The 27,253-nt window shown below is 44.7% G+C and overlaps 1 protein-coding gene across 1 annotated transcript in view; it reads left to right on the top strand.

Annotated features, from left to right (window-relative positions):
• Nucleotides 1–27,253, top strand: part of CEMIP (cell migration inducing hyaluronidase 1) — an 867,705-nt gene that overhangs the window by 790,484 nt on the left and 49,968 nt on the right. The window contains exons 26-27 of the mRNA XM_069624168.1: nucleotides 19,753–19,839; nucleotides 20,777–20,934. Of these exons, the coding sequence (XP_069480269.1) occupies nucleotides 19,753–19,839; nucleotides 20,777–20,934 (245 nt within the window). The remainder of the gene's footprint in view (nucleotides 1–19,752; nucleotides 19,840–20,776; nucleotides 20,935–27,253) is intronic.

Raw genomic sequence — 27,253 nt, 5'->3', positions numbered from 1 at the left:
CCGGACTCCCCTGCAACCTCACACATTACCCATTTTTGATCAGACTCAATTCAGGCATTAGCCACATCCCCTCTGATATGAGATGGGCCGTAAGTAACTGACTTTGCAGCGTGAATACTTGGCTTCCAATCCTGGCTTCTGCAGCTGACTGCAAAATCGTGTGATCCTGGTCAAATGACTGTCCCTCCCTGTGCCCTAAATGTGACACCTATCTTTAAGGCAGCTGCACGTTGTGTTGTGTAGGATCATACCATTCCGTAAGATATACTTTCTTTGTAAAGGGCCCTGATGCTTTTGTAGAACTGTGTCAGTAGTATCAAATGTTAATAAAAAGTAAGATCTGCCTATGACCTCATCTATTACCCCTGTCGCCGATCTGCCTAGTCGCGCCTTGAAACACTTGTGTATAGGCACCTTATAAATGCCATATCATATCATATCATACTAAGGAGTACACCATTTAGGGGAATCATTACAAAAAGGCACCAACATAATGTAGAGACAGGATCTTACCAAAACAAATATGTCAGGATGGGTTTTCTCTTTGGCCTTAACTCTGCCTCTCCTCCTCTGTAAGGTCACCACATTGTCCTTCCCTGCTACTCCGGGCTCTCGGGATTTCTCGAACTCTGTAATGTCCTTGTCAGTCCTTACAGTTAAAAAGGGGTTTTGTCACCCCATCTACTCTCCCTGGGCATTTCAAGACCTTCCTTACAGGTGATGGATTGGTTGCAAGGTTTCGGGGTCCCGCAGTGCAAGACTGACTCTAGAGCATAGTCTTGCCCGCTATTGGGGCAAACAGAATTGCCGGTAGGGAGCACTGCAGAGGTCTCCATTTTGATCTAGCCTAACCAAAGCCCCTTGTGTTGGCTCCCTTTTTGTTTCTCTAATCTTACTATATCCTCTAAACCCAACTCTGTCTTCCTCCCACCTCTTCATCCTGCCTACGACCAACCGAGCCTACTAGAGTCTTCCTACACTGGCTGACTACAGCAAGTCTCTCCTCCGTTCCTCCGTTCTACCTCCACCACCTGATATTCTCATCTCTTCTCCTGACATTTCCAGCTCCTTCTTTGCAGCACCTTTATCTTCTGATGGTATCACCTCCACCTCTTCTTCTGTACCACTCACTGATATTATCCTCTACTTCTCTTCTGTACATCCACTATCTCCTGCTGTTATCCACTCCTCTTCATCCATACCACCTTCAGTTGATGATATTATCCCGTCCTTCTATTTTGTACCACCTCCACCTCTTGCTTTTATCCCCTGATCTTCTGTACCAGCTTCAATCGCTGCTGTTATCCCCCCTTCTCTTGTGTACCACCTCTATCTCCTCCTGTTATTCCCTCCTCTTCATCTATATCACCTTCAATTGCTGATGTGATCCCCTCCTTCTCTTTTGTACCACCTCCACCTCCTGCTGTTATCCCCTCCTCTTCATCTATACCATCTGCAACTGCTGATGTGATCCCCTCCTTCTCTTTTGTACCACCTCCACCTCCTGCTGTTATTCCCTCCTCTTCATCTATTCCACCTTTAATTGCTGATGTTATCCCCACTTGATCTTACCACCGCCTCCTTCACCCTGTTGGCTCTCACTGCCTACTTCTACTCTTCTCTGCTGCCACCTGGTCATCCTCTTCCATCTCTCCAGTCTCTGTTTCCTCCTACTCTGTCCAATCTCCAGCCATTGCTAAACTCAAGCTTCCCGTAACTGCAACCCACGCTGGCTGACGTCTCTGGGTTTTATAGGGTTGTCCCTCAAGGCGGGCTTGGGTTATGGCGTGTGGCTGCAAATGTGTCTTGTAATTGGGCCAGCTTGGTGTGGGTAGTTTGGGGCAGGGGTGGGGGAGGAGTAGGGCTGGAGAAGGGGGGGCATAGCATGTCTTCTTCTGACCTGGCCGCAAGATGTTACTTTCCTATTCCTGTCCCCAGCCAGAGCTGCCTGTGCAGCATGAGAGGGCTATGATTATAAAAGGCTTTTGGTAAGCTGCTTAAACCCTCTGAACGTCGAGAGAACTCTAGGTTATGGTGTCTTATCTGAAACCATGGAGAGACACGATCAGTCTCGCTGGGGCCTTTAGCCGGATCAGGAAAAAAGCTACTAGTGTCTGGTGAATTGCATTGACTGGTTACAAGGATGTCTTTTTGCTCTAAGATGTTGGGTCAGCCTGTAGAGAGCTGCATGTTCTCTCTGTTGGCGGGGGGAGCAGGGTTCCTCGGACTGTCATGCACTGATCTTCTGGTGTCTGGGAGGGGTCAGAGTCCGCAAGGCCATCCCTCAGGTATCTGCTGGGGGGAGGGGGGTCAGGCTGGACAGTGTATAGTTTACCAGGACTGCCCTTCCCCGAGTTCCTGTGACTGTCCCCTGCCCTGTGATGAGGACCAACTGAGAGTGGCCAGGGATCCTCCCATGCTTCCCTGCTCCCATCATCCACTGGCCGGGGGAGGCACACAACCGCATGACTCACCTACCTGGTCCACAGAACCCGGCAGGGTACTTTGACACACCTCATGTAGCAGTGTCCTGTGTTGCATCACTGCTATCCTTTAATGCCAGGTTCCTGTGTGACATCTTCCATTACTGCTTTCCTAGCAGACTCCAGTGTGGCACCGATTCCTGTATAAAGTGATCCGTTACCCCTTTTATCACAGACTCCCGCGTGACCTCACCATTTCCATGTGAGAGCAGATTCCTGTATAACAAAATCCATTACCCCTTTTATTGCAGATTCCTGTGTGACATCACCACTATCCTTCATTGTCAGGTTCCTGTGTGGTATCATCTACTACCTTATATGTAGCAGACTCCTGTGTCACATCACCCATACCATTAAATTCGATTCCAAAATGACATCACTTGTTATGCATTTATAGCAGACTCCGGGAGTACATTGCCTGTTGCAGTTGGTCCAGCAATCATTGTAGTCTGCTAGAGAGGTCATGAACTTTCAGAGAAAGCACCCTGGCCTCATAATAACATTAAATCGATAACCTTTTCTTATAGTTCTCTTCCCCTTTCAAGCCGTAAGAGGGCGTTACAAACTACTAAGGGTCCTAGAATTGGACAAATCTTTAGTTCTCTCTAAATGATCGCTAAAAGAAACAATAAGAAATTAACACATTTTCTCCGTTTCTGTTTTTACTAAAGTGTCAATGGGCTTCGTGATAAGTTTGGCGGTATGGAAATAAGGGTGCTGGTAGCAACGTACCGGCACCCTTTCCATACTGCCAAACTACAACAATGCTGGTAGGGGCCAGGGATCTCCCGGCAGGCCTGACCTGCTGGGTTTTCAGGCCCCTACTGGAATGGTTGTCACTGAAGCACCGGTACCGTTAGAAATAGTGCCGGTAGGCTTACCGGCACCTTTGTTACCTGACCGGCACAGTTGTAATGAGGCCCATTGTCTGTGTTTCTTGGCCTTTGTTATAAAGCTTTCACTGTTCTGCTATTGACTGAGGCAAACGTTTGAATTGATTGGTAGCTTGGCTTCCTAGCCCAAACCAGGGGAAGGATGTCTATAAAAGGTTTGCCACCATCTTAGATTCCTTTCAGTTGTTTTGCAAGTGCAGGAGCTGGTGTTTGTCTGCTGCTCTGCTCCTGCTTTGCCTTCTGGCTGTCACGCTACGCATGCGTTCGCAGAAGTGGATTTCTGGTGGTAAAAAGGCAACCTAAAAGGACAGGAAAACCTCTAGTAATTTCCACCTGTCGCTTTGGGAAAGGGGAAGAAAGTATTTCTCTTCTTAAATTCTGAAGATCTGGCGGTGGGAGGAAAGGATCTCCTTCGCACATGCGACTGTTAGTGGGTTGGTGGAGTTAGCATAAGTTAGGTCTTTCCTTTCGTGGATCTGCATTTACCTTGGGGTCTCTCTGGATGTACTAGTGTACCCCGTAGTGTATGTTTCCCTGAAAGACACCCTGGAATGTGTTTCTTTGGGACGCAGTAGTTTCTAACTATTTGCTCTCTCAGGGGGGTTGGGAATCGTTCAGTGCTGGTCCTGTCATTCCTACTCAAAGGCGGACTGGGGACTGGATGAGATGTTGGCATTGTGACTTTGTCACAATGCGCATATGTCTCTTGATTTAAAACTACGATTCATGTCCAGTTTACCACTGAGCCCACATATTTACTCAATACTGACATATTATAACTTTGTGTTTCTGCACGAGCATCTCTCGGCATGCTTTTAGTACGTGAGTCTGTATTTAAAATAATATATCTCTTATTTAACACTTTAAACATGGTATTACGTATTTCATTGCCTCATTTTGTTAATCCCCTGCGCCTGGAGAGAATGCCTTAGGGATACTATGAATTTTCTTGTGTTATTAATTCAGGTCACGCTACATACAATTATAAGCCTTTCATTGTAAAAGAATCTAACTGAGGCCCACGTGATAAGGAGTCTGCCTTCGAGAGCCAGAGGGTTTTCACCGATATCCTCATATCGAGAGGGCTAACCTAAGGGAAGGCTTAGGTCGCACTGAAATAGAGCTGGGCGATATGGACAAAAAGTCATGTCTCAACATTTTTGGGCTGAATGGCCCTATACGGTATATATATATCTCCGTATTGTTTCTGTGGGTTAAATTCTCAATTGTAAACCGCCAACTACATGTGAGATGTCACAAGCACCTTTATTTAGAAGACATTGATCAAAATAAAGAGCAAATGCAGGGTTCCTCTTCCTGTTTGAGAATACACACAGCTGTGTGAATATCAAAAGGTGAGTACATTTTTTTAGTATATTTAATAATGTATATATATATGTATATATCTCGATGTTAATGATATTGTCTAATCCTATATCGATTTTGAAATATATCGTTATAGCTCCAAAACACGATATACCTCCCAACCCTACACTGGAAATACCTGTTGTGAGTTGTTTAGAACTAGAACACAGTTCATTTTTATATTTTGGAACTTCATGTATTTTATATTGTGTGCTTTGACTTTATGTTGTGGTTATTTGTCTATATATATGTGAATCTTTTTTAATTTTGTATAATTCTTGTCATAACAAAATAAAAAAACAGAATTAAAAATGTATTCAGGGAAGTTGTAGGGAGTGTGACTTTTACACGGCTTGTTGAAACAGCTTCTTCTGAGCCAGGGAAAGGAAGGTACTGCATTAGCGTCACTACATGCAGCTTACTGGGTGGTCATAGTATGCTGCAATGTGGTGAGAATGTAGAATGTTGGTGAGTGTGAAACAAGGGAGCAAATGTGCTGCAAGAAGATGGTCTGGTGGGTGCTTCATAGAGTCTCTTTCTTCTACGTACCCGTAACGTCTCCTTTTCTACACTTCCGGTGACCTGACAGCTCAGTCACCTGTATATACCAGTCAGAGTACGTCAGTGCTCACAACTCTTACACAGGGCCCTCCAAAGTCGGAATGGCCTGGTATTTTCCCATTCAGGGACCACGGACCCGGACCCAAGTTTGTTGGCTTATTAAGGGCATGGCTACCTCCAAACTCGTAATGAGGCCCATAGGGCCTAATTACAAGTTTGGTGGTATCCGGGTGGTAAATCTGCCTGAATACTGCCAAAAGTAATTACTGTTACCATCACTTGGTCCGGTAGAATTACTGTGGGATTACAAGTAGTGGTATGGCAGGGTTAGCCCCCATTTACGGGTCAGGATTTTGGCAGAATTATTGCCGAGCATTTTGCTGGAAGTTTTTCCTCCGCCTCACCACCAAAGTTATAGTACGGCAGTGTGGTAATGGGGTGGTAATGCACCAGTGGTGCGGTAATGCGGCAGTAAGTTACTGCCATTTTGTACTGCACTGCTGTACTTCTGATGAGGCCTATAGAGGCGAGCAGGCAGTCATTCAATCAGAGGACAGCATAAGTCCATACATCATTAGACCTTCAGACTGAACTCAAGCACTCATGGAATATTGGGGAGGAAGGATAGCTCAGGGGCAACATGTTTGTCTTGGAAGCAAGACAACACAGCGCAACACAGGTTCGAAACCCGATCCCGTGCTTAGAAACCACTTGTTGATATTAAGCGTGTTATAAATGAACAATTATAATTATAATGGGTCTGATGCATCCGAATCTTCTGCAATCCAGCAAAGAGAGTCGCCTTCTGTGAACATTGCACTACAATAAGCAAGACAGGTGGGGTAGCCTAGGTCCCCGTTCTTCCTAAAATTGCTATACTCCCTCATGACTTAGGCCCCCCTCATCAAAAAAGAGGGCCACACTCCCCTCTTCTATTGCAAACTACAATAAGCAAGCAAGTATCAGCATAAGAGCATGGAGGTTCATACAAGGAGCTACACTTACATCTGTCATCAATAAAATTCACACCTGACCTCAATACTACTAGGTAGATAAAGAGGTCGGCGGATCCGCATATCTTTTGGACTACGACTCTTGGAAACCTTCACCATCGATTCTGTCGGCTGGGACTGATAGACCTTGCAATCTAAAACATCTGGGGAGCCCAATGTTGCAGCCCCCTGGTAGATTGTGTATTGTATTGAACAGAGGCTGGTAATATGCTCATTTGCAGCTAAACTACTAAAAAAGAAACCTTCAAGATATACACCTTCTTCATTAATACCATCTAACTGAACCCTTTTAACAAGTTTATTATCTTGCTACTCAATTCTCTGACATGTATTTTAACCCTGGCGATCTTCTGCCGTCTTGCCTTGAAGAAAGGGACTCTCCTGAGGGCAAAGATTACAAAAAGAATCTTTCACCCTGGCATTCTATTTCCACATTCCCCCTTATGCGACCCCTCTGAAAGCTGCAGCTTTGAAAGATGTCTCTTTGGGTGAAAACACAAACGTTTGCCAATCCATTGTCAAAGGACAGAACATAATGAGTCGGAGATGAATTCCTGTTATCTATCTTTTGCTCAACCCATGCATCTTAATATTCCATTCTCTCATCCACTCCCTTCTTTGTGAATGGGAGAGTGTGTGTTTAGAATCTGTCTGTTATGAATGGGGGAGTGTGTGTTTAGAATCTGTCTGTTATGAATGGGGCAGTGTGTGTTTAGAATCTGTCTGTTATGAATGGGGCAGTGTGTGTTTAGAATCTGTCTGTTATGAATGGGGGAGTGTGTGTTTAGAATCTGTCTGTTATGAATGGGGCAGTGTGTGTTTAGAATCTGTCTGTTATGAATGGGGCAGTGTGTGTTTAGAATCTGTCTGTTATGAATAGGGGAGTGTGTGTTTAGAATCTATCTGTTATGAATGGGGCAGTGTGTGTTTAGAATCTGTCTGTTATGAATGGGGCAGTGTGTGTTTAGAATCTGTCTGTTATGAATGGGGCAGTGTGTGTTTAGAATCTGTCTGTTATGAATGGGGCAGTGTGTGTTTAGAATCTGTCTGTTATGAATGGGGCAGTGTGTGTTTATAATCTGTCTGTTATGAATGGGGGAGTGTGTGTTTAGAATCTGTCTGTTATGAATGGGGCAGTGTGTGTTTAGAATCGGTCTGTTATGAATGGGGCAGTGTGTGTTTAGAATCTGTCTGTTATGAATGGGGGAGTGTGTGTTTAGAATCTGTCTGTTATGAATGGGGCAGTGTGTGTTTAGAATCTGTCTGTTATGAATGGGGCAGTGTGTGTTTAGAATCTGTCTGTTATGAATGGGGCAGTGTGTGTTTAGAATCTGTCTGTTATGAATGGGGCAGTGTGTGTTTAGAATCTGTCTGTTATGAATGGGGCAGTGTGTGTTTAGAATCTGTCTGTTATGAATGGGGCAGTGTGTGTTTAGAATCTGTCTGTTATGAATGGGGCAGTGTGTGTTTATAATCTGTCTGTTATGAATGGGGGAGTGTGTGTTTAGAATCTGTCTGTTATGAATGGGGCAGTGTGTGTTTAGAATCTGTCTGTTATGAATGGGGCAGTGTGTGTTTATAATCTGTCTGTTATGACTAAAGTTTCAATTGCATATTTGATAAGAAACTAGACGATTCATTTTCATTCATCGGAGCAGCCACTAGACTTTTGAAAGCGTCAAGAATCAACAACTTTGTGGACATGTTTAAGGTGTTTTTTGGGAACATATTCTGTGTTCTTCAATCGCCACAATAAAAACAAGGCATCCAACTGCTTGTATCAACATATTAATTAATTTCCACCTAAAACCATTATCAATTATTTATTGGCTGTCAGACATATCAAACTATAACCCAAGTGTGTGCAACTGCATTTCAGTTCATTTAAATCATCTGTGCTTGTTGCATCCGGTCGCAAATCAGGATTAAAGAGGGTTTTTAAAAGCAACCTTCTGTTGCTAAAAAAATAATTGCTTCAGAATCAAATCTATTTTACATTCTATTTGTAAAATCTGATTAAGGGTGCAACACAGTCTGTGCTATGTTGTATTGTGTGTACAGGGATGCTAAGCTCTTATGCTTTTAGATGACCTCTGGCCTCAATCCTTTCATAGAAAACACCCTGCAAGCTCTTTTCCACACAACGGATACAGTCAAACTAAACGTTCCTTGTAGCCTTTCAAAGATGGAACTGTCTAATTTCTGGACACAAGCAAAACACTTCACAAGTTTCACAAAGGCCTCTCATTTTTATTTCAGGACAAACCAGAATCAATAAAGCTAGCCTGTCTCTTTCTTCAATCTTCAGGAAAGGCAAAATCAATAAACACTAAGCCCCTGTGTCTTTTAGATGGACACAGAATATTCCCTACTGCACGGTTGCAGCACCTGTGTGCTTTGAGTATAGCTCAGCATTGCATAACGACTCTGTTGGGTTGGTCTGCAGTCCACACTATCCTCATCTATTAACCCCGCCTTGTGTCCTGACAGATGTCACACGCTTGTGTTTGTCTCGGGCTGCGTTTCTGTCAGATGTTCCTTGGACTTTTTGTAAAATAACAAAAGGCGAACACGGTACTATAAACCTTAAATACGTGCTAAATGGGTAAAAGTACCTCTTTGTCGGGTTATACTAAATCTAATCCCAGACTTATCATTCAGTGTATGATTTGCATGAAAAAACAACACATATGCCATAACATTTTAGATGTACAGTTATTGTATTTCTTATGCATATCAATTTACATAAAAGGCAACAAATACATAAACAGTAAGTAGCTAAATGACCTTCCAAACTTATTTTTTTATCTAAAAAAGGGAAAAGGTAACACAAGAAATGATAGTTCAAAAGTGGACAGAGACCCAGTGCCAAGGGAGAGAGAATGAATGTCTTTACGTACAGAAAAAAGTTAAAAAAAATAACGGACTTGTTTGGAGATAAAGTTGGAAAACGATTCACAACAACATACAAATGATTGAACAAAGGCAAATTAGGGCTGTGGTCCAGTACACCAGGGAATTGTTATGTATACTCTGAATTCAATATATATACATACAGCCTTTGATCTTAATTCTGGGCCAGACCTCCTTTTGTACCAGTATAATATGAAATTGAAGTTTTCTTTCAATTGATCAAGCATTCATTTCTGTAGGTTCTGCTTGTATATTTTTGTGAAAGAATCCATATTCCTTTAGTTGAGGGATTCTAAACAGAATAGAAACTTCTATCCCATCTGTTGGTCTGCTGATGGGCTAGATCTTAGTTTCTTTTTCAAAGTCCAATTAATGGATTACTCAGAAAGCCTTTATTGGGTCTGCCTACTCGTGTAGGGGGAGAAAAATGCAAAAACACAACAGTGTGCTTCCAGACTGTCCATAGCGTCCAAACTGACTATTGTTCATATGTGCAGTCTAGGATCCAGAAGCAACCCCCCTTACTTTCATCCGCGTTTCAGTGGTCCTATACTACCACCTTCATCAGGGTGAAATCAGAGTACCCTATGAGGAAAAGAAAAAGAAAAAAGAAAAAATGAATAGAGCTTGAGTCTAAAATGTTAGGCATATTACTTAAATTGCTTGAAACCATATTGAAGGACAAGCTTGCTATTTGATTCTAGGGACAAGTTATGCATAGTCAACTAAAAAATAATTATTAGGACCCCCAGCCAGGGTAGAAAATATTTCTTACCTAGAGGGGTTTGACAATCTCTGGAAAACATGAGATTGGGGATGCATGTCAATCCTCGCGGCACCATAACGACCTCGCGGTGGGGTGGTCGAGACACTCGGCAGAGATGAAGTTCTGGTACAGATCTGATGCCTGTGTGGTAAATCAATGGTGTTTCTAGTCCTGTGTTGTGGTAGATAAAGTGTATTGTCTAATTATTGCACCCTCTCATAAATGCCACACAGCTCTCTTATACTTCTATTATCAAGGCTTAGCCTAGTAGAAGTAAAATAAACAATGTAATGAACCTACCATGATTTTATGTTAAGAAGGGCCTTGAGGTAGCCGCTAATTGCTTTCCATGAAGTAATCTTTAAATTTCAGGAAAAGGCGAGTTTGGAGGTACTGCTGAGTCTTCAGCTGTGTATGTGTGGATACGCACCAAGTTCTAGCTGTACTTGTGCATGGGGTACCTATGGAGAGATATTGAATAATGATTGTTTCACTGTATTTGTAACGACTTATCTAGATGTTATGGTTGCGGCTATATGAATCCGCAGGCATGTTTACCTGAGGCTGCAACCCCAAAGTCAATTGCCTGCAGGGAGCTGCGAGTCTCACCCACTGCATTCAAAGCTGGCGTCGTCCGCGAGGTCCAGCGTCTGAGGCTAGTAGCTAGGCAACTAAAAGCTAGGTCTGCTGGGTCCATGTGACCCGGAAGCAAGTGAGGAAGAGAGGGGCGGTGGCTCCGTAGTGTGCGATCGATTGATCCAAGTAGAGAAGGTGTGTCTATACGTATGCATGGAATCCACCCTTTGTGGCTGGACTGAGAAAACGTTTTCATGCACTACCAAAAAATAATAAGTAAATGTGTCCCGCAGCTGTGCGCTCTGCTGTTATGTGTTCAAGTAGCGTGCTGCATGGGCTCACTTGAGCCTGACGTGTGTGTTATGTGAAACTGGTAGTTCCCTCACTCATTGGGGTCCACGTGACCCGGAAACGGGAGGAAAGGAAGAAGGAGAAAGGGGCAGTGGCTCTGATGTGTGGAGCCAATTGGTCAAAATCAGTAGTACGTGTGAGAAGCGTCCGACCCTCCCAGTAAGAATTGGACGAGTTTTGCCAATATTAGCAAAAATGTGCATGAACAACCCGCGCAAGTGCGCGGTGTGATGTGACATGTGTACTTACAACCTGTATGGGCTTGCTAGGCCAGATGTATGTGGTATGTAAGACTGATGGCTGCATCCCTCAGAGGAGATCCGGCTGCGGGTACCGTGGGCTGATGGTTGGATGCCTCCATATTCGGTAATATAAATATGCACTATCATATTGAAAACATGAAAGTGTATGCCAGGCGGACTGCCTCCTGCCTGCTAGTGTGGCATGAAGTCCTACTCAGGAATGGGTTGTTCACCCTGAGACTCCGGTCGCACTGGGTAGGATGTAGTGTGCAGTATACAGTATATTAAACTGGTGAGTACCTGTCACACTAAGGTGTGGGGGGGAAGGGAAAAGGAAAGGTGAGGACATTTGGATGGTGTCCTGAAAAACCTTGTAATATTAATCAAACGGTTGCCTTGGTATGAAAGAAGGTGCCATTATAATGGAAAGAGAATTAGAATCAGCCAAATGGGACAAAGTCTGAATAGGGAGCCAATGCTTTACTTTTACAGTGATGTGAACTCTTCATTTAGCCCGTTGTCCCAGCTATCCAATCTGTGGATCCACCGACTCTCCAATCTCAATAGCTGTTGTTGTGTGCCCAAACCGATAGTCATTTTCTCGAGAACTCACCACAAGAGTTCATCAGGGGTGTGTTTCATTTGCATGTAATGTTGAACCAAAGGTGAGGTTTCATTCTTACACCGGATTCTTGATCGGTGTTCAGAAATGCGAGTGTTGATGCTGCGCATGGTTTGTCCTACATGTCGTAAGCCACAGGGGCATTCGATACAGTACACTACTTGTGCCGATTTACAGTTGCTAAAATGTCGAAATGTCCAGATTTTGTTCCCAAAGGTGAAACTTGGCATCTTTTTTGTGTACTTACAGGCCACACAGGAACCACATGGATAATGCCCAACTAGGGGTCTAAGGTTCCATGGTCCTCCACGCGGTGTTGTCTTGGAAAAATTGGAATGGACCAAAACTTCTCGGATGTTGCGTGATCTTTTAAAAGCGAAGCGTGGTTCATTTTCCTCTGGGAGATTAAGTTTTGCCAGAGGACAGTACTTGCAAATGATGTTCTTGATGGTAAATGTGTGTGGGCCATGTGTAAGTACACATGTTCATCTGTTGTCTTGCTCTTCTAGTAGGCTCTCCCGTGGTTCCAAAATCGATTTGCGGCTCGTGAACCTTGCCCAATTCTTAGATGTTGTTTTGAGCTTCCTCGGGTAGCCTCTGCTTTTGAGTCTTTCCCATAGTTCTGCCGCATTGCTATAAAAATCTTTCAATTGGGTGCAAGTTCTTTGTAGGCTCAATAATTGTCCATATGACAAATTTTCTCTTAGATGTTGGGGGTGGTCGCTGGTGAAGTGTAGCAATATGTTCCAATCCGTAGGTTTTCTGTACAGGTTGCACATGAGTTTGCCCTCTCGGTGGCTAATTTGTAAATCCAAAAAATGTATGACTTGCCTGTTGTGTTCCATGGTAAATTGGATGTCCGGATCTCGATTGTTTAGCCACACGAAGAAGGTTTCTAAATCTGCTGTGCCTCCTTTCCATATAAAAATAATATCGTTGATGAATCGACACCACGATTTTATATGTTGCCGCCATGGGTTTTCTTCATTTGAAATATATTTCTTCTCAAAGGCAGCCATATATAAAATTGCCATAGTTGGGGCAAAAGTTGCGCCCATGGCAGTGCCCTTGGTTTGCAGATAGAATTGATTGTTAAAGGTAAAGAAATTCTTGCACAATGCCACACTCATAAGTTCAATAATGAATGCCGGTGGGACTCTTGATTGTAAGCTCGTCTCAGTCAGAAAGTCATGGATGCAGTCGAGAGCAGCAAGTTGTGGGATGCATGTATATAATGCCTTAATATCCATCGTGACCAAAATTTGAATGGCCAGATCAAATTCCAGGTTTTCAAAAATATGCATAGTATGGGTAGTATCCGGAGGTATAAGTCTGAGTCTCCAATCATTGGTTTCAGGAATTCATCTATCAATTTACACAGGGGTTCTAAAATGGATCCACACCCTGATACAATTGGGCGGCCCGGTGGATTGATTGCATCTTTGTGCACTTTTGGTAGGGCATACAGACAAGGGATTCGGCCCTCTGATGTGGTCAGAAAAACCGACTCCTTGTCTGTTATCCAGCCTCTTTCTAGAGCAAAATTGACTATTTCTGAAATTCAGTTTACATTTCTTTAGTGGGATTTTTCCGTAAAGGACAGTAACTTTCCATATCACTTAGCAAGGTCTTGGACTTTTTGTATACTTCATGTGAAGCTTAGCTAGCCGCTAGCATACTTGCTGCTCAAGCTGCTCACACACTCCAATCTATCCTGGGCCATCGGCTATGTGCAGTGTGTTTATGAAACATAACAGCAAGTTGCACCATGCTTTTGGACATTACCTTAGTCGAATATACCGAGATGTTGCCGTGTTTCCTTTGAGCGGCCTGCATTAATAAGCTACGCAATGCGAAATTACCACGCAGCTCACTCGTGGCCTTTTCTATGCAAACCTTATCTTTCTGTAGACGCTTTGCTCAGATTGATGACTTATTCTGACCTTGCTCCTTTTGAACCAAGAGCCTAAAATATTCTTAAATGTTAATTTGGAACACACTGGGCCTCATTATGACTCGGCTGCCACCAGAGAAATTTTCATTCTGGCGTCTGGGAATGGGCAATTACCAGGGCATTACAGCCCCGGTGGACCCGTGAATTGCCTATTCCCGGGCGCCGGAAAATAGTAGTCCCCATTCCCATTTGAGTCCCATTGGACTCAATGGGAATGGGGAGGTCGGATGCACCGGCACCATTCATAAATGGTGCCGGTGCTTCCGGCAAGGTCTGCAAGCGGGTGCTGCTCTGACCTGGTGGGCTGACAGGCACCTGCTCGCAGACCTCGTAATATGCCGGTTCAGACACAACTGTACCGGCAAGCTTACCGGTACCATTCTATCCAGACTGGCAGAGTCGTAATGACTCCCACTGTGTAAAAACCGCCCTTGTATAGACCAATGGGAATTGCGCAATGATAAATGCCACATGTATCTCTGTCTGATACATTCATGTATGCAATCTGCTTCTAATCTCTATTCTTAACATGTTTTGCTCAATACATTCCCTGCTCCTATAGGTGCAAGTTTTCTATTTGAATGCGTGGACATTATAGATGTCATATGGCACCCGTGTGTCTTGCTACGTCTGTGCAGGCATTGACATAATTCCCGCCCTTCTTACCACTTGCAGTGAATACGTTATTGTCTCTGGGTGTAAGTGATATCAGGTGCTCCCAAGTTCTGATGTGCTAATCATACTGTAAATGCATGGTAGGGCATTCCACTTATACCCAAAGCACCACCCATGCATTTTGTACAACTCCTGTAGCTCAGATGCAGTATATTTGTTTTATATATAAGTTGACCTATGTGTATTTCAGTTGAACCTACACAACTCTGCAGATGTTCTGTGCAGCTCTTGTTGTTCAAAATTGGTATTTAGGGGACACAAATAATTATAATAGGTTATTTACAACTTGCTTAATACCCAGAGGGTCCTAAGCACAGACCCTGAGATCGAACCTGTGTTGCTCAGTGTCATTTTGCCTCCAAGGTGAGCGTGTTGCCCCTGAGCTAGTCTCAGAGAGCCGAGAAATGGCTTGGTTTACCTAAAAAATCCAGGTATATATGTCAGTATGGGCTTTCCATATATAAACAGGTGTCCTGAGCTGCATGCATTTTTCACCAGTACCACCAATAACTAATTTGTCACTTACATGCATCTCTCCGGGTGCAAAGCTGAGGCTGTATGAGCTGCACTGTACTCGGTAGACATTTGGAATCACAAGAACTGTTCTGGATTACTTTGTGTATGGAATCTGTTCCTTAAATCTTTTTTTTTTAAACTGCATGATCTACTCCCACAACCCCTTCAGGGATGCATTCTGCTGTTTTTTGAGTGCTGCCAGATGCCATTTTCATTGTGGATAAGGTTATAGCTAGATCACAAGGCCAGCAAATATAGGTCAGCATAGGGGAATGTAAGGAATGCCCTGGCACTCTGGACAGGCATGGTTTGCTTAAGTTAGGACACTGCCTAGAAACTAATTGGGGATTTTAGCATTTACTAAAGAAGCCAATTCTCAAATGAAGCCTGGTTCCTGGATGCAGGTTGATAGATGCATCAAGGGGCACCATTAGAAACTGGAATCCTATGTAAACCAATGTACTAGTTAAAATAGAAGGCTATCTGTACATAAACCACCGAGCAACACTTAGGTGCCCCGTGTGCCGTCGTCACGAAGCGCTATTACTTACAGCTCATGTGGAGTCATGGAAAGGAAGTGAACACTGTCTATGCTTCCGTCACATAACAGGAACTCATTTTTAATTCTGCTGTCCTATTGAATAATGTCCTTGGTTCTACATAGTTGAAAACTGTCTTCAAATATTAGGTATGTTTAACCCTTAGACCTGTTCCCACATTGATTAGGGTAATAACACGTGAGATAGAGAACAGCGATATCCAACTCTCCAGGATATCTGGATTACATTTATTAAGAAGATACCATTCTATTTCCTTCCCTGGGGTCAGCATATGATAGCTTCGTTAGGGAGCTATATGGTGAGGGCAGAATAGCAATCTCTGCCTGCTGGGATATCAACTTAAATGCCTAATGGCAACGGATATCACTCCTGTTTACAGCTTCCTGAGAAAAGCCTTTAAGACAAAGTCCCCTCTCTGGACCTCGAGGACTGACAGTGGGGTGGACAAAGGGGCTCGAGGCCACCCCAAGCCAGTACATGCTGGACCCAAAAGAGGTATATGGGCAATCCCCATACCACCTGAACTGATTCTCCACGCTAAGGTAAGGGGCTGGCATAGGAGTACTCACTTCCTTACCCCCTTAAAGACACCCATGACCATCATGGGGTCATTCACACTGTATGTAGGGAAATGCAAAACAACCAAGGGGGTAGTTAGAGAAGTACCCACACTTCCACTATACCTGCCCGCACCAGTGACCACCACACAGAGGGACAACCCCCTTATGGAGACTCCTCAGAAGGCAAACACCATCAGAAAGCCATTCCAGCTCCTTGGTTAGAGCAGAACTGGTAGCATAGCAAATAAAACCTGTCCCTTTAAGGGAACAATGTTGCAACATTTTGATGTTTCTGGCAATCGAGGAAATACATTCCTTTTATTTGTTACTGATGCCAAAGGAATGATGAATTATCATTAATCACCCTCACGCATCCCCAGAAATCCCGCAGATACAAAGTCATATTGGACCACTAGAGAAATGATTTGCACATACTTCATAGAGATGAAAACAAATTAGCAGCTTTCTCCCAGCCTTGCTAGCTTCATATGAAATACAAAGGTGCACATTTCCTGTGATGAAGACATTTTTAATGAAACCACAGCTTCCCATGCTTAGCAGAGGATTTTCTAACCCAGATACACACTCTCAGGATACAGATGGACCCAGACTTCAGTAGTCAGTATCATCAGGGTTTCAAGAAGGATTAGGTGAAACCCTACACATATCAATGGCCTTTCTAAAATCCAAGATGGAGCCAGGCCTTAATGTGACATTGGGCCAGCCCCCTTTCAACCACATGACCACCAATATGTAGTCCAGGCATCAGGCATCCCCACCCTCTGTACACACATGTAGTGAAGGTGAAGCTACCATTTTAGTCTGGCAGTGTGGGGAGTCCCAGAAGAGTTGGAGGAAGGAGTTTGGCAGAGAGTGGAAAAAGAGAGGAGTATTGAGAGAAGAGCGGGTGGAGAGAATGGGAGGTTGGAGGGAGATTTAGGAGGATCTTGGAGGAAGAGGGAGTGTCATTCGGGTGACAAAGTTGGAGGTTTGAGGAACAAGGAGTATCATTTCAGTGAGGGAATTTGAAGTTTCGTCAAGTGAATCAATGAGGTTTCAATGAGAAGCTTACATGTAGGAGAAGGTGGGGGTTGTCACCTGGACAAGAGTTGTTGAGAAGAGGAGCAGGTTGACCATCGGAGAAAGAGGGAGAGTTATGAGGTGGCTGTAGGAGAATTGGGTACCATTTGGAAGAGTGAGTTTAAGGCTGAAGGGGTATGCTTGAATGGAAGAAGAGAGATTTGGTTCTATCAGGAGGGGTGGAGAGTAGTAAGGTTGAAGGAAAGACATCATGAGGAGCAAGTGCAGCCATGAGGGGGACGTAGATGAACGATGTTACCATCTTTGGAAAAGCAGAGCAAAGTGTGAGAGGTGGGTATACTGCTACGATAGCTGAGGAAGTGGAACGGGAATATGTATCCCTCCTAGATGCAAAGACCAGGGAGGTTCTGGCGGGGCTGAGTAAACCCTATGGGAGTTTTTAAGAGACTCTTCTCTTTGTTATGATTTGGAATGAGATAATGTATTGAAGAAGTGAGACTTTGGAAACCACCACCCCTTTATCCATCACCGTTCCCATGAATAGAGAGCTTCTTAAATCTAAGGTTTGAAGCCTGAACACCCAAGAGCACTTGAGAAGGAACTCCCGCTGAAGCAAGGTGACTTAGCGTTTCCTTATTGACCCACTTGCCATTTGAGTAATTCCCTTGGCTTGCCTTGCCTGAACCACATCATTCTGTGTAAAATGAATACAATTCTTGTTTCCCCGCTCAGCACTCTCAGTGACACCTCCTATGGTAGGGGGAATAGTTAATTTCTCAGGAACCCACTACAGCACATTTGTATTATGTCAAAAAGGCGACAGTCTTGCTCAGAAATGTGCTATTCAAATCTATGACCAATAGAGGTCCATGAAACTTCTAGTGTTTGGGATATGTTCCCTCCCTATCCACTATTTGACTTTGCTTAAAAATTCAGATCTGGCTGCTAGAGAAAGCGAGAGAGAGGAACATGGATAGAGAGATGAGTGGTATAGTGGCTTGAGTGCGACTTGTTCTAGTCTGATTGATGGATTTACCCACAGGACCTTCATTATTCCCATAGTTGATAATCCCGTATTAGCCTACCTGACCAAAAGCAATTGACCTAATGACCAATTTGGTTGAATTTTACATGGGTCATTTGGCCTTCGGGACAATTTGGTCGCATATATTGCAAAAGACCAACCCTGGAGAGTGGGTGTTGCGGGGGTGTCCCCCGCTATCCAGGGTTGGTATTTTGCAATTTTGGGGATGCAGCAGTGTCCCCCACTTCCTTAACATTGGAGGCAGAGGACAAAACAAAAAAACGCATGTGCGTTTAAATTGGGCACAGGCCAAACTGATTACGGTCAGTTTGCCACAACCAAATAGAATTCGGTCATACATACCCAAACCGATAATCTCCAGGTTTTCCCAGTAAACCGTAGGGACCTCTCTCATGTACTGAGATGCCTAAAGAACATTGTACATCTTATGTATATTTGTTTGAAAAAAATGTTAGGCAATTTCTCAACCGTTGTATTCAGTATCAGGGATTGAAATTATGATTTGATAAGCAGGAGCTATAGGCATCTCTTGGATATCTAGCATTAACCAGTGGCAAGGAGCTACCGCTGGGGTCCAGGAGCTAGTACACACCGTTCCACAAGTGTAACTTCCACATACGATGCAAACATTTCACTTCGTCCATTATTTATGACCCCTTATACTTTAAATGTTGTATAGATGTGTCCTAATGTTTGTTTATAGATTGCCCACAACACAGAATTAACTTGTCCTAGGTGTGTTTGTGTGGCATCAGTTGGGCTGGGGAGACAAAGGTAGCTCCAGGTAGCTATTCGACTCAAGCTAACTAGGCTCTTTTCTAGGCCACAAACAGGAGCTAAATAGCTCCCAGCTCCCCTCAATTTCGAACCCTGCTGTATTAAAACTCAATGGGTCCGGAATATTTGGTTCTGTAAATGTATATACAATTACTAAAAATCATTAAGGGGGGTACAACCCTACTAACCAGCTTCCCCTGTAAAACCTCCTACCATCTGACACTACACACACGCATCACATAAAGACGACCGCCACAGGCCTTCCCATTAGCACATCCACACTAATTGAGCCATGACTATTCTCTCCTTTTTAGCCCTATTGCGCGATCTCACATCAGCGGCTAACCAGACTCCAAGCGCTGTAGCCTCTCAGATCTATGGCTCTTCCCTATGGAAAACATACTCCCACGCCTCTCCTGCAAACTCATATAAATCAGATTGGCACACAGCAAAAAGGTAGGTCTGACCTGCAACCATCAACGCCACAGGTTTCGCATCTGCCACTCCCACTAAGGACCACACTTTTCTTACAGAGCCACATGCAGAAAAGCCACCAGAAGTGGCAGATGGGAGCAATACAACAAGACCAGCTACACAGCATTATGTTCGGGAGGGTGTCCCGATTGGTTATCAGTCTGACTAATCATCTAATCAATACTAGATTTTGGCAACAATGCTAAAAGGATTGACATGCTTGCAGACTTTGGGTTTCATACTGTAGTATTCTGCCTGGATTCAGCAGTTCTGTCACTGTTGGTCTTTTCAATGTTTGTTGTGTTTTTTGTTGCAATGTGCGGCTAAAGTCTTTCTTAATATTGTTTGCATGTGTTTATTTTTAGAATTCCAAGGAGCATTTCCTAGAGCTGAAACTAGAGACCTACAACACCCGATTCTTCCACCTGAAGGACGATTTTGCGTACATTGAGGTAAGGTCAGAAGAGAAATGTTAAGAGGGGGAGTGTGGAGGGCGGTAGAGAGAGGAAAAATGAGAGCGAGGGAATGAGTATGCATGAGAGACAAAGCAAGGGGGATAGCTAGAGAACAGAGAAAGTGGGAGTGAAGGAGAGACAGGGAGAGAACGCAAGCAAGCATGCCCAAAAGAAAGCCAACAAAAATAGAGGGTGTGGACAAGAAAGCCAGTGAGTTACGGAGCAGAAAGACACAGAGGTAGCAAGAGTAAGGGAGAGTGAGAACAGGATAGTGTAGGGTGACCAGACGTCCCGGTTTTGCCAGAACAGTCCCAGAATGTGCCCTTCAATCCCAGTGTCCTGAGGCTTTTTTCCTTTTAAAAACCCTGTGCTGGGATTTGAGGGTCGGGTGGAGACCGTCCTGGTTTTTTGAGAGAACCGATTGAAAAATCAAAGATCGGGCTGTCTACTGCTCTCCCCACTCGATGTTTAACCCCCTCCCTCTACATTCTCTCTTCCGCCAGGTCCTTTCTCCTCTAATCAGTGTTCTGTGCATAACAAATGCATGGAGACAGGCCACCGACATAGAAGTAGGACTAGGGTTTAATTAGCGTCCTGTTTGTGTTTTTGTCCTTTTTTTGCGTTTATCAACCCTTTAACTGGAACCCTAGTTCTATGTCTGTGGCCTGCCCCGGTTTTTTATTCTGAAAATCGGGTCACCCTTAGGGTTATATTCATGCAATATCAACATGAACAATGAGGATTGTTCCTTATTTCCTTGATTTGAAGTACCAGACTCTATGAAGCCACTTCGACAAACGTACCATCAAAATACACTAATCCAACCTCAGGGGAGCGGGGAAGGCATCCTATTCACTGTTGCACATTAAAAAATACTGACATTGTTGTCCTTCCCTTGATGCAATGAAAGTTACGTTCATTTTCTTGGTTGCAGGTCGATGGCAAGAAGTTCTTCATTGCAGAAGATGGGTTAAAAGTGGTTGTAATTGACGGATTTCGAGGGAAGGTTGTGGAAAGTGTTATCTTCAAGAACTCCATTCTACAAGGAATTCCAGCTCAGATCCATAATTACATATCAAACATCAAGGAGAAGTAAGTGTTTGGCGGAGAGTCTTCCATAAAAAGTGTGCAGGGAACAGCTTTCAATGGCACAAAGCAGAGCATTCTGCCTTTAATGACTGTGTGTGTAGTGCTGACATTCCACGGAAAGCGTGCAGGGACCAGGCTTCCGTGACAGTGTGTGCAAGGTCAAGTGTCCATGAAAGAGAACATAGCAATCAGACTTCAAGGTCTGAGTGTGTTTAGTGACAACCTTCCCTGAAAAGCGGGCAGGGACCAGGCTTCCATGATATCGTGAGCAAAGTCAAGCTTCCATAAAAGAGAGTGTAGCAATCAAGCTTCAAGGACAGAGTGTGTTTAGTGGCAACCTTCCCTGAAAAGCGTGCAGGGACCAGGCTTCCATGACACTGTGTGCAAGGTCAAGCTTTCATAAAAGAGAGTGTAGCAATCAGCCTTCAAGGACTGAGTGTGTTTTGTGACAACCTTCCCTGAAAAGCGGGCAGGGACCAGGCTTCCATGATACCGTGAGCAAAGTTAAGCTTCCATAAAAGAGAGTGTAGCAATCAAGCTTCAAGGACAGAGTGTGTTTAGTGGCAACCTTCCCTGAAAAGCGTGCAGGGACCAGGCTTCCATGACACTGTGTGCAAGGTTACGCTTTCATAAAAGAGAGCGTAGCAATCAGCCTTCAAGGACAGAGTGTGTTTAGTGGCAACCTTCCCTGAAAAGCAGGCAGGGTCCAGGCTTCCATGATACCGTGAGCAAAGTCAAGCTTCCATAAAAGAGAGTGTAGCAATCAAGCTTCAAGGACAGAGTGTGTTTAGTGGCAACCTTCCCTGAAAAGCGTGCAGGGACCAGGCTTCCATGACACTGTGTGCAAGGTCAAGCTTTCATAAAAGAGAGCGTAGCAATCAGCCTTCAAGGACAGAGTGTGTTTAGTGGCAACCTTCCCTGAAAAGCGGGCAGGGTCCAGGCTTCCATGATACCGTGAGCAAAGTCAAGCTTCCATAAAAGAGAGTGTAGCAATCAAGCTTCAAGGATAGAGTGTGTTTAGTGGCAACCTTCCCTGAAAATCGTGCAGGGACCAGGCTTCCATGACACTGTGTGCAAGGTCAAGCTTTCATAAAAGAGAGCGTAGCAATCAACCTTCAAGGATAGAGTGTGTTTAGTGGCAACCTTCCCTGACAAACGTGCAGGTACCAGGTTTCTAGGACAGTGTGTGCAAGGTCAAGCTTCCATAAAAGAGAGCACAGCAATCAACCTTCAAGGATAGAGTGTGTGTAGGGGCAACCTTCCCTGAAAAGCGTGCAGGGACCAGGCTTCCATGATACTGTGAGCAAAGTCAAGCTTCCATAAAAGAGAGCATAGCAATCAACCTTCAAGGACAGAGTGTGTTTAGTGGCAACCTTCCCTGAAAAGCGTGCAGGGACCGGGTTTCCATGATACTGTGAGCAAAGTCAAGCTTCCATAAAAGAGAGCGTAGCAATCAACCTTCAAGGACAGAATGTGTTTAGTAGCAACCTTCCCTGAAAAGTGTGCAGGGACCAGGCTTCCATGATACTGTGAGCAAAGTCAAGCTTCCATGAATGAGAGTGTAGCAATCTGCCTTCAGTGACACACTGTGCAGGTGTGCAGCGATCAAGCTTTGATGACAGAGAATGGAGGGGCCAATCTTCCAGGACAGACTGCGCCGCAATTTCCCTTCAGTTTCAAAGTGTGCCGGTTCAGGCTTTTGCTGAGATCTTTCATAACAGTTTGCAGGCATCAGCCTTTCATGACAGAGTGTTCAGGGGCCAGGCTCCTGTGTTGAGAGATTGTAAGACCTACCCTTCCATAACAGTGTGTAGAGAACAGGAGCCTGTGACAGATGGGCAGGGACTAACTTTCTGTGACAGTGTGCACGGTCCAGCCTGTCATGATAGGGGCTGAAGCGATTCGATTTCAATGATACAGTGTGCAAGGAGTCATACTCCTGTGATGAAGTCTGCAAGTCTCATACTTTCATGGTAAAGTGGTCAGGAATCAGCCTTTCAAGACGGAGGGTGCAAGGATCGCGCTTCAGTGGCAGAGTGGGCAGGGGGCAGCCATCTTTGACAGAGATGGCAAGGCTTAGCCTGGCATGACAGTGTGTGAAAAGGAAGCTCCTGTGACAGAGTGTGCAAGTGTCATCCTTCCGTGACAACGTGTGTCATGGTTAGGTGCCTTTGACAGAATCTGTAAGCCTCAGCCTTCCGTGGTCTAGTGTGTACGGTTTGATGTGAGAATACAAGCCTTCTGTAGCAAGGTGTGTGGAGCTCAGACTTCTGTGACAGATTGCCACGGCTCAGCCTCATGGGCTAGAATGAGCCAGGCTTTACATGTTCTATGAAATTATATTTAAAATGTCCTACTACAAGAAAGTATATATGACTTCTCCTTCTATGACAGCACTTCCAGGGCTCAACGTTCCATGGCATAGTGTGTAGGGTTCAGCTATAGAGCGTGGAAGGCCCACCGTTCCACGTCACTGTCAAGAGGAATTCTGGTTGAATTTACAAATGGAACCACAAATGGGTGGCCTTCTGAGGTTCCATCTTGCCGTGGATGTCCCCTCAAACGTAATCCACACCTAAATTTTACTCCCAGTCTATGATGGTTACAAAGCACAGTTCAGTGTAGATTGGGAAAAAGAAATGTTGGGGTGCATTGTGCATGTTCTGGGACTATTGCTGCATTATGAAGGAAGACAGTAGCATACACTTAATTCTGTTCCAGCTATCAACAGTGCATCCTAGATCTCTAATCCCCAAAATGGGAAAAATGTATCGAATTCAGTGTCACAAGGGACTATCAGCTTATCCGCACCTTAAAAAATTGCCTTAAAATGCATCATAGGGCCCCGAAAATCTAGAAAACTTTGGAAGCCCGAAAAAGGGCTTTAACTACCTCCTCGACCCCCCAAGGTTCTCAAAGGTTCGGTGACCTGAAAAAAGTGACTGAGAGCTCTGAATGTCCCAAAATCGTCATCAGCCTGAATAAGACCTAACATGCATCCTAGACCCCTGAGAGTTACAAAAAATGTTGAGCCTGAAAAGCACATACTAGATCGCCTTTTCATTGAGAGCTCTAATCTCCAGGAAATGTAGCTCATTCTCACTCATGGTTCTCTTCCTAGGTCAACCAATACGCAAGCAACTCGATCCGTTCTGTAAAACGAAATCCCTTACCATGAGTGAGCCCTAGCAGACAATGGATCCTGACTATCACATGTGCTCATATACGTATGTCCATTTCTACAAGCCATTCACTGACGTATTCTTCAATCTAGGGATCACTTCACTGAAAACACATGCTCTTGGAGACAAAGACTGCATAGCCATCATTGGAGGGCCTCCTCCAAAACCCTGATTGTCAAAAACAATTGTCTGCATTACAAGTTTGGCAGTATTCCTGTGTTAAATCCACCAGAATACCTCGAAACTGAATTACTGTTACTTCCACTTGGTCCAGCCAAATTACCGCTGGATGACAAGTGGGGGTATGGCAGTGTTAGACCCCATTTATTCAGTCCATAGCACTCCATGGGGATTTCGGCGGAATTACAATCGCGGTAATTCCGCCGATTTTGCTGATTTATGGCAGTTAGGTGGCGGACAGACCTTCAGCATTTTGCTGGAGGGTTTTCCTCCGCTCCACCATCAAATTTGTATTATGGTGGTGAAGTAATGCGGCGGTAGCATTACTGTCATTTTTTCCTGCACTGTCTTACTTGTGATGAGGCCCAATGAAGTCCCCTGTCTAACCTTGGGATTTGACGGTGAGGTGGCCAAAGGGGCAGGGGCTTTCCGAGTTAGGGGATGCTGGACCCACAGGAAGTATATGGGCACCCCCAGACCTTTAGGTCCCTGCACTAAAGCAGGGGGCAGTCACAGGAGCACACACATACACCCCAACCTCACCCCATGGTAAGGGGATTAGCCACATACTTCTTGAAGAGAACTCTGCTCATCTCATTTGGTCATCTAGAGAGCTATTCATGGCCACTATCCAGATCGGAACATGCAGCGTCGGAATTCAGACCTTTGCCTTTAAAGAAACGAGTTAAAGCATGTTGAGTTCCTCAGCGAGTGGGGAAATACATGTGTTTCCACAGCATCACTACCAAAATAATAATTTATGAGAAGGAGTCAGACCAGCGCAGATACAAAGTTGTGATGAACAATTGAAAAGAAGGAAATGTAACTGATGTACATTACCAACAAAAGGGACAAAATCAACAAAGCATGTTCTCTCATTCCCCCTAGAGTCAATGGGATTACAAATAGCAAATGCCTCATGACAAAAGCTTCACATGCAGAACAGATGGCTCGTTCTTCTCATCAAACGTTTCCATGGCTTTTAATTGGTATAATAGAGGGGCCAGCATCAACAAAGATATCCTTAAGGCTCCAAACGGGGAAAAGGGATCTTTCCCAAGACCCAAGACTAAGGTAGTTTTAGAGTCTAAAATGATGTCGGGCGTTAATATAAACTCATGGCAGCTGCCTTTGAGCCTAAGTGACCACAGGCACATGGCCCAATCGGAGACAAGACTGCCTACACTACACAGGGGAACAATGTCTCTGAGCACCACCCATAGGTAGATGGTTCTAAACTATAAAAGAGAGTTTGCTCAGTCAGAAGGTATGGGGTGTTTGGGAAGGAGCTGCAGAAAGGTGTTTGGTGGAGATTAGCCAACAAGTGATTTTTGGAGGGAAGATCTGGGGGGAGTTTTGTGGAAGTTGGCGGGAAGAAGTTGCAGTGCAGGAAGATAGTTACTATCTGAAGAGAGTTATATTGAGGACGTTGAAGGAATAGAGTTATATTGAAGAGGCTGGATGGAGAGAGTTGCAATCTGGACTGAGTCATATTGAGAAGGTGAAGGGAGAAAGGCATCATCGAGAGAGCAGATTGGGGAGGGTCAGAGAAGGAGAGCAAATGTACCAGCTTCGGAGGAGGACGTTGACGGGGAGACTGAGTTGCCAAAGCCTAGTTGCATGGAGGAAATCAGCCACCCCTTCTAGCAAGAGACATCGGGGAGGTTCTGACAGACCAGTTTGTTCCAGGGCAGACTTCAGAGGTGGTCGGAAGAATGAGCCAGTGCACCCTCACCAAGAGTCGTGGCAGGGGAACACATCGGAGACCAGGACCCTAGAACAAAGTGGCAGTCAGGAAACAGAGAGCCCCCAGGGAATGTTCTAATGACCCTAGAAGAATGAACCTTTGTTGGGAACGATCCACCAGGGTCTGCGACTGCTCAAGCAGCACCTAAAACATTTCCAGGCCAGTGGTCTGTTGGCTTCAGCGGCACGCTAATGCAAATTCCATGGAAGAGGATTCAGGCACCCTGAAAACTTGCAACCGAAGAAAAAGAACTGGGTAACCCTGTGGACATTAAACTGGGGCCAAGAGGATCCCAAAGCAAGGACATTGTGAGAGACCTTTACTTTGCTCACAATTGGTCATTGAAGAATCCAACTTATTAACTGTGTTTCCTACACCCTTTTCTCTGTTCCTTTCTGCTTCCTGCTCACGCTAACCTTCACAATAGTAAGAGGTTTATAGACACTCCAGACTTTACCCTGCAAGTACTACTTGTGAAAGGTCACCTTCCAGCTACAGCCATGCCTCTTCATCACAAAATGTTGACCCTCAACCTTATGTTGCAGACCCTTCAAGCCTAGAGATGAAGCCTTCCATTGGATAACACCATAGCCAATACTCTAGAAGTCTAAGACTTGCGGCTCCTCAAACCGCTAGACCCGGCTCCCATCCAGCTCTCCTCTGATAGGTTAATTTGTCTCGGCTGCACAGAAGGAGGAGCACTGATCATCTGAAGCTTTCTTACATAGGCAAGCAATTCTCTACTTTGTGCTTGCTGGTTTTATTTTAGTTCGTAATGCCTCCCTTAAATGGCTTATAAAACTGTGCTTGCTGAAATCACCCACCCTCAGTTCACACACTCATTCTTGCGCTTTAAAGTGGGCGCTACTTCTGCATGAGGCGGCAACATGTCCCTCGTCTGCCTCCTTACACACTGCAGCACTTAAGGCAAGTTACAGTTCTGAAAAAGATATTGTCAGATAGCCATCTAGAAACCCGTCCAAAGGAAAAAAGAGCAGGTTCATGGTTTTTTTTGTATGTCTTTTACAGATCTCCTTCTGCCTGTTGTGATGTCTGGCGCTGATGCGCGGCACTGCGCAGGCCACCAGCGCCAAAAGGAAAACACAAGACACAGCTGCGTCAGGGACTGGAGTCGGAACTGCCCTTGGCAGGTGTGGCGTTGCCCCGTGAGGGGATACGCACGCGGCGGCGTGACGTTGCACGTCGCCGCGTG

The sequence above is a fragment of the Ambystoma mexicanum genome, chromosome 11, assembly GCF_040938575.1.
Source record: "Ambystoma mexicanum isolate Mex_15411 chromosome 11, UKY_AmexF1_1, whole genome shotgun sequence".
NCBI lineage: Eukaryota > Metazoa > Chordata > Amphibia > Caudata > Ambystomatidae > Ambystoma > Ambystoma mexicanum.
The sequence above is the reverse complement of the archived record's forward strand: the minus strand, read 5'-3'. Positions and strand labels throughout refer to the sequence as shown.